The 13295-nt window shown below is 55.8% G+C and overlaps 1 protein-coding gene across 1 annotated transcript in view; it reads right to left on the bottom strand.

The window, feature by feature from the left end:
• Positions 1-2627: 2627 nt before the first annotated feature.
• Positions 2628-13295, bottom strand: part of Cacna1i (calcium voltage-gated channel subunit alpha1 I) — a 104172-nt gene continuing 93504 nt past the window's right edge. The window contains exons 30-37 of the mRNA XM_059248005.1: positions 11497-11575; positions 10842-10963; positions 9821-10201; positions 9405-9551; positions 8325-8447; positions 7519-7684; positions 5526-5722; positions 2628-4363 (exon numbers count right to left, since the gene is read on the bottom strand). Of these exons, the coding sequence (XP_059103988.1) occupies positions 3716-4363; positions 5526-5722; positions 7519-7684; positions 8325-8447; positions 9405-9551; positions 9821-10201; positions 10842-10963; positions 11497-11575 (1863 nt within the window). The 3' untranslated portion in view covers positions 2628-3715. The remainder of the gene's footprint in view (positions 4364-5525; positions 5723-7518; positions 7685-8324; positions 8448-9404; positions 9552-9820; positions 10202-10841; positions 10964-11496; positions 11576-13295) is intronic.

A 13295-nucleotide genomic window follows, 5' to 3' on the forward strand; every position in this document is an offset into this window, starting at 1 on the left:
TTGGAGTTATAGGCAGTTGTGAGCCACGTGACATGAGTGCTGGGAAGGGAACCATGGGCTTCTACAAGAGCAGCGTGGCGGTTTGAGTAAGAATGGCCCCCATAGACTCATATATTTGAACGCTTGATCATCAGGGAGTGGCGCTACTTGAGAAGGATTAGGAGCTGTGGTCTTATTGGAGGAGGTGTGTCCCTGGGGGTGGGCTTTGAGGTTTCAAAAGCCCAAACCAGGCCCAGGGTCACTCTTTCTTCTTGCTGCCTGAATATCCAGATGTAGAACTCTCAGCTCCTTCTCCAGCACCATGTCTGCCTGCCTGCTGCCATGATAACAATGGACTAGACCTCCGAAACCGTAAGCAAGCCCCAATTAAACCCTCTCTTTTGTAAGAGTTCCTGTGATCATGATGTCTCTTCACAGCAACAGAACAGTGACCAAGACCTCATCGGAGTCGTCCCTCCAGCCCCCATCTTTCGCTCTTAAGCCCATGTGAGTTGGGTTTTTGTGCTTTGCAGTCATGAGTCCTCATAATACCATTTCTATGAATTCGGGATCTGGTGTCAAGGGGAAGCAGATTGACCTTTCTCTGCCTCATTCCCAGCCCTGAAGTCCCACCCAGACCCTGATTACAAGAGAATCCTACCACAGGATCTCTGGATCCCCAAAACCCCAGACTGCAACAGCTGTAGCATGAAGACATCATTACTCTTCCCTTGGGGTGGAAAGGGGGACCAGCATAACCCCAACCCTGCAAGGGAAGGAAGAGCAGAGACATGGAGAAAGTCCTAAATAAGTTTCTGGGGTTTTATTCAAAACAACGCTGGCTGGCGGTAGGGCTTGGTTTCTCTATTCCCGGGCCATCTGGGCCAGCAGGGACCAGCGCCTTCACAACTAAGAGGGAAGTTCATTCACACTGTAGAAACTGTACAGTGACCGGAAGTTAGAGTCACAGCAGCAGAGCTGGGCTGGGGGCTTTCTGGACAAGGTGGCCTCTGCCTCCTCCCATGCTCCAGCTCTGCCAGGGACACTGATTATTGCACAATGACGAAAAGAAAAAGAAAAGTGTGTGTGTGTGTGTGTGTGTGTGTGTGTGTGTGTGTGTGCGCGCGCCTGGGTTAAACAGCAGCTTCTAAGACCCCAAGCCCTTACACAGACTGGCAAAACGGGGCTGGAGGTGAGCCGGGGAGCTCAGAACTCTAGGAGAAATATTGGGGACAAGCAGATGGGTGAGTTCTGCTCACGGTTCATCCTCCTCAGAGGGACTGCCTGGACCAGAGCAGGAGACAGCAAGAAGGCAGAGCAGGCTGTATCTGGCTTCAGACCCTTCCCTACAGATGTTGTCATGCCCTCCAGGCTTCACACCATACCACCTGGTAAATTAACAGCTTCAGGGCATTGGTACCTGGGTTCCCATTCTCCTCACACCCAGGCCCATGTGGATTGGGGGAGTTTGTGCTTTGGTGATGGACAGGCTTGGTCTGAGGCCACAGCCCCAAGCCACAGTGTTAAAGAAGGGTCGCCCAACCAATCCTTGCCCATTACAACTCATCTTACCAGCTACTCTCAGCTTTCCTGGTCCCTAATTCCCCACTCACAGGCAAAAGACCAAATACCTGGGATTGGTCCTAGGGAAATCCATCCCAGGTAGTTTGTGTGCTTCTGGGCTCAGCTAATCATTCTCTCTAGATGCCCGGTTGTACCCAGCTACCACCCTTGCTTATTAAACCTTGCTCATTTCCCTAAAACACCCTTCAACATGGCTGCTTGCTCTGGGGTTACACAGCCCATTGTAAAGGTATAGATGCCTGAACATCTCTGCCCAGCCTCAGAACCATGAAAAAGAGAAAGCTGACTGTGAAGAGCAGCATACATACACACACACACACACACACACACACACACACACACACACAGGGCACCCTGAAGATTTAGCTAGATGACTAACACTGAACCCAGAAAGCAGAGGGTGCTAGATGCTATCAGATACCACGACTATAAAGCCTGAAGACCATGGGCCATAGGCCAACCCTCTCTACACAACAGCCAACTCTTTTCTGGGCCCTTGGAGTCACCCTCCCTTCAACCATGATTGTGTGTGCACAGTCCAGATGTTCAGGCTAGTGCCCTTCACAGGTAAGCCAGGCTCTTTGCAGCCAGGGCTGCATGGCTGTTTCACTTACTCAGAGCCTCAGTTTACCATGTGTAAAGCGGGTTTAACAACCACTTTCCCGCTCCTCACCTCTAAGAAGGGCTTTGCAGGCAGTACCCCTCAACATTTCTTTCCTCCTCGCTCCCTCACAGTGTCCTGACCCCAGGGTCCCTGTGCCAGAAGGGAGTACCTCAGAGCCTGCCAACACTAGCCTGGCTAGAAGCCCACTTCTGTGAAATCAGGATTTGGGAGCAGGGACAAGATACACACATGCTTTTAGCAGGACCCAGGGCAACGCTTGGTGATCTGGGTGAGCATCCACATCACTGCCCTTATCAGCAGGCCACCACCAGCAGCACGCCCCACTCTTCTTCAAGCTAATTTTAAATCCATCCACTTTAGAGCTGAGCCTGTGAAAGTCACAGGCTCAATGCAAGGTATTTTTTTTTTAAATAAATGGGTAACCATTCCAATTAAAAAAAAAAAAAAACCCATCCTGAACTCATTGTGAGACTGGAAAGCACTACCATCGTGAGACCCGACCTGCAGCTTGAAACAGCAAGACATACTCAGGAGTAAGCAGGAATTGGAGGATGTGAATGTCCAGGTAACTGGCTGGGGGTCCTGGATGGGGAAAGGCTGGAGTCAGGCTTTAGGCAGGTACGCAGAGCCCCCTTTAGATTTGCTGTTACCCCAAATACCCCTGGGGCAGGGGTAAGGTTGCTCAGGGCGGGTTGCATGAATTATTCCTGTTTGCTGCCTTCCTGGGGAGTTGAACTGTCCCCCAAAGTGCTCACAGAAGTCAAAACTTGACCTGCACACTGAGCCCCCTGCCCAGCCTCAGAACTGTCCTATCCCCCAACCCTGCTCTAAGAAATGACTAAACAACCCCCCCCCCCGGTTTTTCTAAAGAGAACATCTAGCTGGTTAACTAAGAAAGTCTGTGTGTCAGAGCGTCTACGAAAGACTTCACAACGCGATAGTCAGAGGGACAAGACTGATACCCCGACATGTGGGTAGAGATTGGGGGTCTTAGCAGCGTCTCTTCTTTAAAAGGGAAAAAAAGTGCACCCTGAATTGCATCTCTTCTGTCTCCTGGGCCCTGAACATCCTCCCAAGCTGCTCTCAACTGTGGGAGATACCCGAAACTACAGCCACCGATGCCCCAACGGGAGCGTCCGTGCTGTGCAAGCCTGTGTCCTAACCAACAGACGAGACCCCTGTCTGGGCCCTGGCCTGTACCTTCAACTTTAGCACTTTCTGGAATTCATAAGCTCTCAGTAAAAAAAATAAATAAATATATGTCTGTCTCTCTATATATATGTATATATGTATATATCTGCATAAGCACTGGAAGGGCCACGGATGGGGCCACATCTGAGCCTCAGCTAACCCAGACCCTCCTCAGTCGTCTGCCCAGTGGCCTGGTGCTGGCTGGCCCCTATGCCACTCCCAGGTGTGGGCAAAGTATTGCTGTCTGCTCCCTGGCTCCTGAGGTAAAAGAAGGCAAGACGGGGCAGGCGGGCGGACAGCGGGTGGCAGGTTCCCCCCGCAGCCCCTGTGGGCCCCTCATCTCTTCCTCTTGCTGGCAGCATCAGTTGACTCCAGCTCCCCAGGAGGCGGCTGCGGTTCAGGTGCTGAGGAGCCCAAGCCTGAGGCCAGCTGGGCCTGGCCTGGTGGGTCCTTGCTGCGGTCTGCAGCCCAGGAGGGGCTCCTGGCCAGGCCGCGGGCGGAGACAGTGGCTCCAGGACGGCCAGGTCCAGATGCCAGGCTGCTGGTACTGCTGAACTTCCTGGAGGGGGTGAGGCCCGGGGGTGGCAGCGTGGGTGGTGGGCAGAAGAGAGACGTGAGCGACAAGCTGCTGAGGGTCTCGGAGTGCTCACTGCCTGCACCCCCGCCACCTGCACCCCCGCGGCCCTCCTCATCAGAGGGGTCCATGGAGTCGTGGTGGGTGCAACCCGGGCTGGTGGAGCCGCCGCTGCTGTGGCTGCGCTGATGGGCCCGCAGCCCACGCAGACTGAACAGGCCGCGGCCCCGCAGGCTGAGGCGGCGCCGGGTGGCAGGTGACAGGCCAGCACGTGGCCCTGACAACGGGACCGGTGGTCCCAGGGCACGCCGGGGACTGTCGCTCAGTGTCAGACTGTCCTCCAATGTGGTCTGCAGGCTGCCCGCTGAGCTGCTAGGGCTGGCATCCAGTGACGTGTCGCTCACAGTAGCCTGCAGGGAGGTAAGAAGGGATGAGGCTCCCTGTATCACCTCCTTTCCCTGGTCCTTAGTGGACGGTCTGATGATGGGGCCCAGGTTGCTTCCCTTCTCAGCGTATCCAGGATCCCATAGCATCCCCTCTGCCACATGGGCAATCCCTGGGATCTCTCAGGGCACCTACTGTAGATGCCTCACACGGGGTCCCGGTCCCCTCTGGACAGCCTGAGCCATCTTTCCTAGTCCTGATGTCAATGTCAAGCCCTTCCCTAACATAGTTCCCAGCTGGCTCTCATCCACCCACATCTCCAGCCTTACTTCTCTACCGCCCTGTCCCTTGTTCACAAGCTCTTCTACCTGCTCCCCCATGGCCCTGCCCCATCCCAGCTGCTCCCATCCTCTCTTCTAGGTAAGCCTTTCCTTGCTCTCCCAGCCACGCCTCACCTCCCCACAGATTATACTCCCAGCATTCATTTGCTCTGCCATCTCTCCTTCTGCAATACACACACACACACACACACACACACACACACACGCACGCACGCACGCACACTTTAAACCTGAACTGCCCTCCATGGGAGACAAGGAGTCAGGGTCCACCACCTGCTGCAGAGCCCAGCCTGGAGAAACTGGAGATTAACCATGTCTGACTAAGTGATTACTAGGAAGCCTCCCCTATCGTATAGGATTGATTACACATGCCCCCCCCCTCCCGCCAAAGGTGCTGGTGGACTTTTGTTTCATGCTCCAGAGGCCCTCTGTGCCCAGTTGGCATGGGGCTGTGGGCTCCAGCCATCTTGATACTGGAGACCATACAGCCAAGACTTCCCCTTTCCCAACCTGACCCTCTGGAACCAAGCAATCTGTAGACTACAAGCAGTCTAGCAATGACACCCGACCACCCACCAAGAACACTCGAGGCATGGTCCCTGACCCCAGCACTGTGTCACCCCACAAGGCCTCCCCAGTGCTACCCTCTCTCCCTCATCTCAAACTAGGGCCCTGTGTCAGCTGTCTGACCACGTGGGTGCTCCTCAGGCTGGTCTTGCTCGTATTCATCTTTGGTATCACCTCTCAAGTCTCGACTGCCATGGCTGTGTTCAGTGCCTTCCCTTTCCCTCCCCACCTGTCACCCGTGGTTCCAGGACACTCTTCAGAGTCCTGGATGTGCCTGTACCTGACGCAAGAGGGTGCAGTTGACACTTGGTGACCTCAGGGATGCCCAGGAGCCCTGAAGGGCGATCTTGGGCAGGGTCCCTGCACTCATGCCCGGTTCCTGTCCCTTCTGGCTGGCGGACACAGCAGGGTGAAAGAACTCAGCAGGCATCTGCAGGAGAGGGCTGGAGGCATCTGGGGAGAAAGGGCTTGGCGGTGCTGCAGGGGAGGAAGAGAAGGTGCTGGGAACAGCCCAGGAGGTGGGTACAGAGCAGCAACCCTCACTTGGGTTACTTAACACTGGCTGTGAGACTCTGGGCAGGTCTCCAACTTAGAGCCTCGGTTTCTTTGCTGAGAGAGCAAGAAATGCTTCTGGTGCAATTCCTGGAAGGCCTGGCCCTGAGCAGAAGGCTGCTTCCAGAGCCCAGCAGACTAGACTCCAGGCCTGACTCCTGGGCCTTGGTTCCTCTGGAAATGGGGATAGATACCTACCCAGTAGAGGCGGGATCGCTGACATTGTCAACTTGACAAGCTCTAGAGTCAGCAAGGAGAGGTACTCTGAGCATGTCTATGAGGAAGTTTCTAGATTGGGTTGGGGTTGAGAAGACCCACCCTAACTATGGGTGGTCCCATCCCACAGGCTGGGGTCCCGGACTGAACACGAAGGAGAAAGCGAGCTGAGCACCAGCATGCATCTCTCTCTGTTTCCAGCCCGTGGATGCCACGTGACCCACTGCCTCAAGCTCCTGCCGCCATGCCTTCCCCTCCATGATGGATGTAACCTTGAACTACGGGCCAAAATAAACACTTCCTTAAGTTGATTTCTCCAGGCCCTTGGTCACAGCAGTGAGAACAGTAACACAAGAGGAGGGCTGTGGGGAAAACAGCACGTATGGAGCACCTAGCCCAGCACCGTGCACATAGTAGTTACTCAATCACTAAGACTCAGCACCCCTTGGGCCCTGACAACTCCACATGGCCTCGCCAGGCCTGAGGGCCCCTCCTGGACAATGCAGGTATCTACCAGGCCCTGCGCTGATGGTATAGAAGCTGCTGGGTGGGCCTGGTCTACCCATTGCGGATAGAAAAGGACAAGGCCAGGCTGGGGGAGCCTGAGACAGGGCAGACTTTTGTATGCCAGGACCAGCAGCAGCTGCTCTGCCTGTGGCCCCCTCTGCATCTCATAGAATGAAGAAGGAGCACGGGGTTCAGAATACATGAATAGACACACCAGGCGGCTGTGCAGGCTGTGTCCTGGTAAACTGCCGAGTTACTGAAGGGATGTGCAAATAAACGGTTAAATGAACACTTCATCAGAACATGCCTGGGGTCAGACCCTGGGCTCAGGTTTTGAGATCAGGAAATTCGGGGTCCTGGCACCCCAGCCATATGTCCAGTAAAGGCCACTGGCTTTACAGAGGGTCCATGGAAAAGCCATTTATCCAGATATCCCGGAAGACATCTTGGAATGAGTTTGCTGTCTTAGGGTCACTCTTGTGTTAGACTGTCTTCCTTCCACCAGCCAGTGTTGACACCCAGGCTGTTGTCATCCTCCAAGAGGGAGACAGACAAGCCAGCCCAGTCCCTTGTCATATCCCCAAACACAAACCAGGTCTTCAAGGAGGTTTGGGGTAGCGATCCTTTTATCAAAGGGCCATTGAAAACACCAGTCTTCTAGTGACCTTGTGTGTATATCTGGGGGACAAACGCCTTTCAGATGATTGTCTACCCAAAGGCAATCATCTGTAAGCCTTCCTTCTGCTTGATAATAAGAGCTGTGTGTGGCAACCTAGTTCCCCTTTCATCACAGAACACAGGAAGCTCAGTGTGACGCTTCCTTTAGACCAGGCTTCAGCTGTCCTTAGCTCCTTTTATCACTACCTTATCAGGCCTCTCTAATGGTCAGAACCCCACTTGGTTCTTGGAGGGGAAAAACAAGCAGAGGCTTAGGACCAGGGTGCGGGGGGGGGGGGGTGCGGGGGGGTGCAGGGGGCTGGTAAGGCTGCCGCCCTCACCTTGCCTGCTCTCGTGTTTGAGCCAGGACTGGACGGGATTGAACGGGATGGCCTCCATCTCACACAGCAGGCTCTCTGGGCCTGCAGACACCGGCGCATTGGCAAAGGAGAAAAAGCATTCGTCCAGGTCTCCTGCCTGCAAGGCCTCCGGAGGCTCCAGCTCACTCTGCAGACAAGGGGGTGAGATGGTCAGTAGGTTGAGGGAGAGGCAGGGCCCCTGCATAGCTGTCCCCATCCCTAGGAAGCCCTTCCTCTCACTACCCAACCAGCAGTCACCACTTTCCAGTCCTCAAGTGGAAGGCCCTGACCTCTAGGAAGCCCTCTCTGACGCCCCCAGGCAGCCATGGCTCCCCTGCCCCTTCCTTCCTGACTCTAACTGCCTTGAGACAGCACCCAGTCTTCTTCATATCTATAATCAAAGGCTAATTCAATGTAGCAGTCACTTGGGTGAAGGCATCAGAGCAGAACAGCCCCTCCCTTTGCCGGGACTCAGTTTCCCCATTCATACTTAGGGAGAGGAGTTCTTCCTCTCTGGCCACGGCCTGGGGTCTTGCACATGGAGCAGAGGGCTATGGCATCTCTTTCCAGACGTTCTCAGCTCTACAACTTCCTTGAGAGCTACCCGATGTCCACTCTGAGGTGGATGGGCTCACACTATCCCAACCTGTGACTTACTATCTGTGTCTGATGCAAGATGTGGCCTCAGTTAACTAGACTGTACCCCGCCTGAGCCTGACCTGGCCAGATAAATGTGTACCTTGGCATCGCACATGGAGAGCAATGTAAGGAGACTCCTAGCCACTTACCTTACTCTCCTTGGGGCCCTGTGGGCAGGCTGTGGGGTCCTCAAGACTCAGGTCATCCCCCAGCAGGATGGACGAGGACCTGTCTGAGTTCAGGGAGAAGGCCTCTGTCTCAGCCAGCTGCACCTGCAGGGGGAGGTGGTGGCCTCGGGTCACCCTGGGGCTGGGATGGGGCAGCCTGGGCCTGGAGCGCTGAGCAACAGGTCCCTGAAAGGACATGGGGCAGGTGGTCAGAGTGGTTCACAGGCCTGCGGGGCATGGGTGGTGGGCCCACTCTGTGCAGGATCCCAGCCTGGGTGACACATGATGGCACAGGGGCCACCCCCAACGAAAACCAGGTCTGAGTGGCCCACCTTGGGATCTGAACACACAAGTAGCCATGGTACAGTGAGCTATGGAGCTCTGTTGTCCACTTGTCCCAGACCAAGTGTCCATAGAGCTTGGCTGGGTGTGGCTCCTCTGTGAGAGCTACCTGCATTACATGCCCCTGAAAGACCTGCTATCCTGAGGCATCTGTCTCAGCCATGGGACAGGAGAATTGGGCAACCCACATGTTCAGCCCCTGCCCAAGGCTCCTGGGAATAACCCCACAGCCACTGTTCTTAGAAGGCCATGGGGCTGAGCCCAGGAGTGCACGTGTAGGGGCCATAGGAGGAGAAGAGCTCTTAGAAACAGCCTGGGAGATGGCCCCTGAGCAGGGTAGGGCTGAGCTGTCCCTGAGAGGAAGCCAGAACAAGGCTCCCGAGAGAAGTTTTGAGACACTTGGCGGGACCATGGCCACTGGCGCAGAACAGGCACCAGTGACCCCATCTTGGTTCACAAAGTGCAAAATGCCCTGGAAGGGACTCAAGGCTCTTGGCTGCCCCAGAAGCACAAGGAAGAACAGCTACTTCTGTTCCCCTTTTTACGCCCAAGGTGCTGAGGATGTGGCTCTCTAGGCCACACCACAGGGCTGAGCTTCACAGGCAGACTACTAGGACCAGTGGGATCCGTATGCTCCTAGGGGCCTAAAGCCACGACTGCCCCCAACACCTCACTCCCAGGTGACTCCCAGGGAGCCAGCGCCTCTCAGAAGGCCAGTACCTCTTGCTTGTCATGGTGACACTTGTCACAGCCAGCAGGTGAAGAGTAGTGGTGGAAGATGGAGCCGGACAGGTTGTCAATGATGGTCAGCTCCCCCTCCAAGGAGTCCTTGATGATTAAAGAGACGCTGTCCAGCCACAGGGTCTCCTAGGCGGACGGGGCAGGGTGGGGACAGGTGGGATTATCGGCTGGGTCCCTGGACTTTGGGGTGGGTGGGGCAGAGCTGCCCTCCCATTCTCTGGGCCCACAGCCTGGGACTGAGCCTCTCATCACAGAATCACCCTATCTCAGAGCTGAACACGGAGGGACCCCAAAGATAAGGCGCCTCCCAGCCCAGCTGCCCAGCTGCCCAGCTGCCCAGCTGGCCCCGCAGCTCCTGCCCTTCGTGCCCCATCCGCCTCTCAGTCCCTGCCCACCTGGGCTGGAGAGCAGCAGTGCCGGCACAGGTGGGCATCGTTGTCACCCCCAGCACCTGCCCCTCCTGATCCACGGCTGGGGGCTCCTGGTGAACTAGTGGGCAGCCTCGGGCCAGGACAGGGGCAGGGGCAGGGGCCGGGGCCGGGGCCAGGCCCAGGGCCCAGGCCATGGGCCATCTCCAGCTCGATCTCGGCATCCATCTCCGCGTCCTCCTGGGCCTCCTTGTTGCTGTCGTCCAGGTGTTTCATGAGCACGGCCACCACCACGTTGATGAGCACGAACTGAGCCGTGAGCACGAAGCTCACGAAGTACAGGGGCGACACGAACTGAAGGCTGCTTAGGCAGCTGCGCTCGTCATGGGTGCAGTCTCGCAGCGTGTCCTACCACGGGGACAGGCTGGTGGGGTCAAGGCCACCCGCCACCCGCCACAGCCGCCCAGCCACATGCCTCACCTCCATAGCACCGAGGACCCACAAGGCTACCAGAGGTCAGGCACACACACACACACACACACACACACACACACATGCACACGAACGTGCATGCACACGCACACACACACACACACACACACACACACACACACACGTGCACATGCCATGTGGCCTAGGTTCAATCCCCCTCTGGAGTCCTAGCTGCCTTTATTGCCTTCATGCCCATCTAGCTTATGGCGGCCTGAGCTTGGCTCAGTTTCAGCCAAATCCTGGGTCCTAATCCGGTGTGCTCCTGCCCTCTTCACTCCCCACTGTGGCTGACCCCACCTCTCAGAGCCACAGGCAAATCTGAGAAGATGCATGGGGTTCCCAGGGCACTCACTGCTGCCCTTCAGGCCAGCACAACAAGTTGGTCCTGCCTGACCTGACCACAGTTCCATTTCACTGGAGTCAAGGAGGTCCCTGACTCTCCTCCTGTGTACAATGGGGTACTGGGCATGCAAGAGTCCTGTGTCTGGATCAGCAGTACCACCATGCACCCAAGACTTGAAACTGCCTGATTTCCCCTCAGCCGGCCCATGAATACCTTCATGATGCCATTCCAGTTATCGCCTGTGGAGACCTGGAAGAGCGTGAGGAAGGCCATGCCGAAGTTCTCGAAGGTAGCATGCCGGCTCATGCCCTCACACGGGTTCTCATCATTGCAGACTGAAAGGGGAGAGGTGGTCAGCCTGTCGGCCAACAGCACCCCAAATTGCCACCCCACAGCATCCTCTCAGAATACCCCCCACAACCCTCATTAGTGTATAGACTCTGCCCAACCCACTGATGGACCTGAGGCTTAAAGAAGTGGTGCCCTGGCTGGGGACTCAGTCTCAGGAGCATCCGGCTTTTCTATCCAATAATCAGCTCCTGAGAGAGGTGGTGGAGTGAGGGCCAGCCCCTCTGGGAGCCCCTAATTTCTGGAACTGACCTTATATGCGGGGCTGGGCTCTATTATTGGGGTGTCCCTGGCTCGGGACAGGCATTGGCTGGAAGCAGAGGAAGAAGGCTCCCGCGGAAGACCAGACAGCTTGAGTCCGGGACTCCACCACACAGATCTGATGTACATTCACGAGCCAGGCCTCAGAAAATACCTCATGCTAAGACTGGGTTTGGATGAGGAGTCCTGCTACTGAGGCATCTCCCCATACAATGACCTCGGGTGGCAAGCTGAGGAGCCCAGCCTGGGCATTGCTCACCCAGCTTTCCAAAGAGCTCCACTCCCAGGGCAGCGTAGATGAAGAAGAGCAGCATGAAGAGGAGACCCAGGTTGCCCACCTGTGGAGAGAGATGGGTCGGGCTGGGGGCCAGAGGCCTAGGGGTATTCACGAGGAGAAGGGGGAGTCCTGGGGGGGGCGCAGAGTGGGGAGGAGGAGTCCCAGGCCTGGAGAGGGGTAGGGAAGCAGATCCCTGGAGCAGGAGGGTAGAGGTGAAGGACCTCAGGCCAGGGGAACAGAGGCAGGGCCAGACTCGGGGCAGCTATAACATTACACCAGGCTGAGTATCCAGACTGAGTATCCATGTCTGCTGCCCGCCCCCTGTAACCTCCTGAAGGGCAAGACTAGTGAATCATGGGTTGCCGAATAAGAACTGAATGCTTAAAGTCTATGCCATGAGCATATCACTTGTCCCTGTGAGGGAGTAGGGGAGATGCAAAGTGCCTGTGGCACAAGCGTGGGGACCCAGCTTCAGATCAGCAGCCATGGAAAAGCTGCACACAGTGCTGTGCATCTACCCTGCTGATGTGGACAGAGACTGGCAGGTCTCTGGAGTTCATGAGCTCCAGGCTCAGGAAGATACCCTACCGAAAGAGAGAGAGAAGGGGGGAAATAATAGAAGACACTAGATGCCACACTCTCACATACATGTGTATGCACTCACACATACACCATCCACCCACCCTCCAACAAATCTATGTGCCGTCTTTTGCCCCATTTCTCCGGTGAAAATGAGACAGACTGAGAACTGAAGTTCCTGTTTAATTACATGGATCGCAAGTGATGGATCAGAGATTCAAGCCCAGCAAACTGTCCTTTGCTGGCCTGGGACACAACTGGATGAAGTCAGATTTGCCTCCACAGGCCAGCGCAAGGCTGGTCACAGAAAGGAATTAGTGGAGGAATCACACACGCCCATGGTCCCAGGAGCCTCCTGCAAATGCAGCCACCCCCATCCCATGGCTCCTACAGGACAGAATGCCCCAGATTCCGAGCCTGGTTCAAATCTAGGCATCAGTGGGAGATTGACTTTACCTCACGCTATGGATGAGGCTAGAAGGAATTCCTGCCCTACAAAGAAAATCCCTCTTGACCCTTCAAAGGTTCCTGTGAATTGAGTCAGGAGGCGGTTGAAGTAATCACTATAAAGTAAATCCCCGTGGATCACAGACTGCTGTAGAGGAGGGCTTCCTTCCCAGCTGTTCCACATTGCAGTGTGGGCTAATTAATGACATCCTACTCATTAAGGACACAAGCACTTAGCCTGACAGTCGAGGAAGACCCAGCCTCACCATGGCCCACAGAGCTCAGCTTCCCGCCCTACTCAGACCTGGCTGGTAGTGTTCCTAGCCAGGATCCAGTCTTTCCCATCAGTCTCCGACCTTCGCCCTCAGCCCCTTGAGAGCCCCAGCAACCTCCTCATCTGTCTCCTTGCCTCCAGCCTTTCCTCCAGTCTCCTCACAGAGGCAGCTCTGCTTGAAGCCATGTTGTCCAAATACTCCTATGGCATACGGAGTCCACAGTACAAAGCCCACATTTGTTTTGTCCCAGAGATGAAAGCCTGCTGTGACACCCCCGCTAGGCCTGCTTCCAGTCTGATCTTTCAGCTCCTGATTCCAACCATGTGGAAATGGGCTGCCGGGTCTCTGCCTAGCCTGCCCCTCTGCAGGGGAGATGTATGGTTAGTCTCAAAGCCCAGTTTAGGTCACCTCCCCCGAGGAGCCTTCCCTGATGTCTTCTCCCTCTGCATCGGGCAAAGTCGGTGGGAAGGGGCTGAAGTT

The sequence above is a fragment of the Peromyscus eremicus genome, chromosome 20 (assembly GCF_949786415.1).
Source record: "Peromyscus eremicus chromosome 20, PerEre_H2_v1, whole genome shotgun sequence".
NCBI classification, from domain to species: Eukaryota; Metazoa; Chordata; class Mammalia; order Rodentia; family Cricetidae; genus Peromyscus; species Peromyscus eremicus.